The following is a 3220-nucleotide window of genomic DNA, read 5'->3' as shown; positions in this document are numbered from 1 at the left end:
ATTGACAACCCGATTTTCATTTTTATCAGAGCCAACGAGAAGAGAAACATAGATATTGCTCAGAGTTGCAACAAGTGGGTGTTTTCGCCACAGACTGAGAAAAAAGTGTTGTATCTTGCCGGGGTAAGTATATTTTTTATAGAATATACTTACTATAGGTATTCTGTTCAACTAATCAAGGAAGTTTTCGACAGACAACATCCAAAAAATGACTGAAATAGTGACAGTTTTGTCAGTTGGATTACTGGAAAAAATATTAATAATAATTTTTATTTTGGTGGTTCTCTGGTGAAATTGTGATACTTTTTTTTGTATGTTGTCTAAGTGGCGGATTGTACTTTTAAGTTGTTTTCAATTCAAAAGATTGTATAATTATTGTGGAAATTTATTTTTCAGAAAGGAAAGTTGGTTTATCTGGTTTTCTACGTCAGAGAATTGAACATGTTCATGGGTATCGCGCAGTATAAAAACTTGAATATAGGAAAAAATTTTAGCAAACCGACAGCAAGCATCGCGTGGACTTTTACCAGTCCAGTTCATCGCAATAAAACAAAGTAAGTAATATTTTTTTGTGGAAGTAAATCTAATTATTTAGAGACCATGAAAACTAACCACTGGATATGAAAATTTACAAATTTGTTGAACGCAAAATTTTAGAGACATTTTATTATATAATATATTATTTTACAAGTGTTATTTATAAAATAACACGTCGCAACTGTTGTTACATCCAAAAAATAACATAAAAAAATATCAGTGCGTCGACAGCAACCACTCTACAGTCTTTTCAGGCTCGCAACAGTTGTTACTTACAAAAAATAACTGATATGAACACAATAGTACGCAGTCATTAATGGTTCGCTATTTTAAGTTGGTTTAGCCGCTCCATGAAACGCTGGGAATAGTTGTTACTTACAAAAAGTAACAGGTACGAAAGTAACAGTTTATCAGCCGTTGGGCGCTCATTAGGCGATGGGCTGTTAAAATCGCCATCACCCGGGTTTTGCCAGACTTATAACTGTTTTCACTCCCAAAGAATAACATATGAAAATAACAGTGCCATAACATTGATGGCTCACTACGCAGAGTGTGAATCGGTGTGCCAAGACTTTTTATTATGCTTGCAACAGTTATTACTTTAAAAATAATAGGTACGAAAATATCGGTTCGCGACAGTGGCCGCTGGTGATGTGATATCGGAATCGCCACCACCCAGGTTTTACCAGGCTTACAACAGTTTTTACCCCCAAAGAATAACATACATGAAAATAACAGTAAGGTAATATCGAAGAATCACAATCTGGATCACTGTGTCTTCTATTCTGAAATTCTATTAAGTTTGTAACATTTGTTATTTTCAAAAATAACAGGTATGAAAATAACTATTCGCCGACGGCTGTCACTGATAATGGGCTGTCAGGATGGATGGTCATAATGGATTTTACCAGGCTTATAACAGTTGCTACTCCCAAAGAATAACAGATATGAAAATAACTGTATGTTAATATATCGATGGTTTACGATTTAAAGTCCAGATCTCGCTGTGTCACGAAATTCTACCATACTCGCAACAGTTGATCAATATTTCCGAAAAAATAATAGATATGAAAATAACAGCGCGCCGTAAGCTATGGCTCGTAATGGCAGTCTGCTTCGTCACGTTACAAAATTCTAGCAAATTTACAACAGTTGTTACTCCCAAAAAGTTAACATGATTAAAAAAAACTACGTTCTTAACTGTTACTTTCAAAAAATAACAGTTATAGAAATAACGGCAGTTTGACATCGATAACTCGCGATGGCTATGTCACGAAATCCTGCCATGCTCGCAACATTTGATCGATATTTCCCAAAAATACCATGATATTAAAATAACAGTGCGTCGTAAGCTATGACTTGTCAATTAAGTCAATTTACAAGTTTACAACAGTTGTTACTCCCAAAAATGAACATGATTGAAAATAACAGTCCACTGTGCTACGTATTTTACGAGGCTCCCAACAACTGTTACTTCCAAAAAATAACAGTTATAAAAATTAGAGCACGCTGGCATCGATGACTCGCGATAGGAAGCAGGAGCCGCTGTGAAAATTGTGTCCTTGGACTCCTGTTTTTTATGTCAAAAAACAGATATTCTTAATTTTAGTATTCCATTTTAGTGGCATTAATTCTCAAAATAATCTTAAAGAAAGGACATGGTACAATTAACTGTACGCTTTATTTTTTTCTTTAGGCATTTACACAACCCGTACAATTTTGGAAAACCGATCTTCGACGCCCAAGATGGCATGGTGATACGCCAAGATATAGGAGAAGAGTTAATAAGAATTTACAGCGAAACGGAGAGACATAATTAATTTTTTGTTCTAAATCACTCTTCACCTTATTTTACATTTATTTTTTATCGATTTATTTTTGCAACTTTTTTTTTATTTATCAATTCCATAAGCAGGATCGATACATCAATTCGCAATATGTTTGCAATATTAGAAATATTATGTTTTGTTATGTTTATGTTTATTTAATTTTATAATATAAAATCAAATTTATTAAAAAGAATGCAATATTTTTCATCAAATTTATGTTATATTTCGTCTGAAATATTGCAATATCTTTTATTAATGTTAAATTTAATTAAATAATTTATTATTATAGGATCTAATAGCAAGAGATTCTTGTTCTTTATTTATCGTATTATTAACTATCAAATCAAAATAATATATTATCAATTATAAAATGCAATGAAATCAATTAGCAATACTTACTTACATGACGTAGTTGTAAAATGTTGCAAAAAATATTCTAATATGTTTTTATTAATTTTTACATACTATCTAAAGAAACTTATACAGGTCCATTTTATTCTTGTATAGTTTATATTTTTATATGCTCTTCCGTTACAGGTAAACCGTTTTGACTATAGCAAGTCTTTCTTAATAATGATTTTATTTATTGACAATTCACTTGAATAAATGCATCTTCAACAGTTTGTTAACTGATAAAACTTGATATTATTTTTTGCAATATTAATTTAAATAATTTTTTTTAACAACTATTTTATATAACAACTAAGTTTGATTTTCATGCGTCCGTTATCCGTGGATACGATGGTCCGACGACTCGAGGATTCGTCATAGCGTTTTCGTGCCACTTTTCATCCGTAATTTTTTACTCCAACCCGTAAACGGAGAAAGATCGTACGATAACGGACGTTTTGACA

The 3220-nt window shown here is 32.0% G+C and overlaps 1 protein-coding gene across 1 annotated transcript; it reads left to right on the top strand.

Annotated features, from left to right (window-relative positions):
* The first annotated feature begins 14 nt into the window (after positions 1 to 14).
* Positions 15 to 2412, top strand: LOC115882920 (YTH domain-containing protein 1-like). Its single transcript, XM_030901191.1, has 3 exons — positions 15 to 123; positions 397 to 554; positions 2234 to 2412. The coding sequence occupies exons 2-3, from the start codon at positions 442 to 444 to the stop codon at positions 2355 to 2357; spliced, it is 237 nt and encodes a 78-aa protein (XP_030757051.1). The 5' UTR covers positions 15 to 123; positions 397 to 441; the 3' UTR covers positions 2358 to 2412.
* Positions 2413 to 3220: the final 808 nt, after the last annotated feature.

The sequence above is a fragment of the Sitophilus oryzae genome, unplaced genomic scaffold, assembly GCF_002938485.1.
Source record: "Sitophilus oryzae breed Bouriz unplaced genomic scaffold, Soryzae_2.0 scaffold_179_pilon_pilon, whole genome shotgun sequence".
Classification (NCBI taxonomy): Eukaryota; Metazoa; Arthropoda; class Insecta; order Coleoptera; family Curculionidae; genus Sitophilus; species Sitophilus oryzae.
This window is presented reverse-complemented; position numbering and strand designations above follow the sequence as displayed.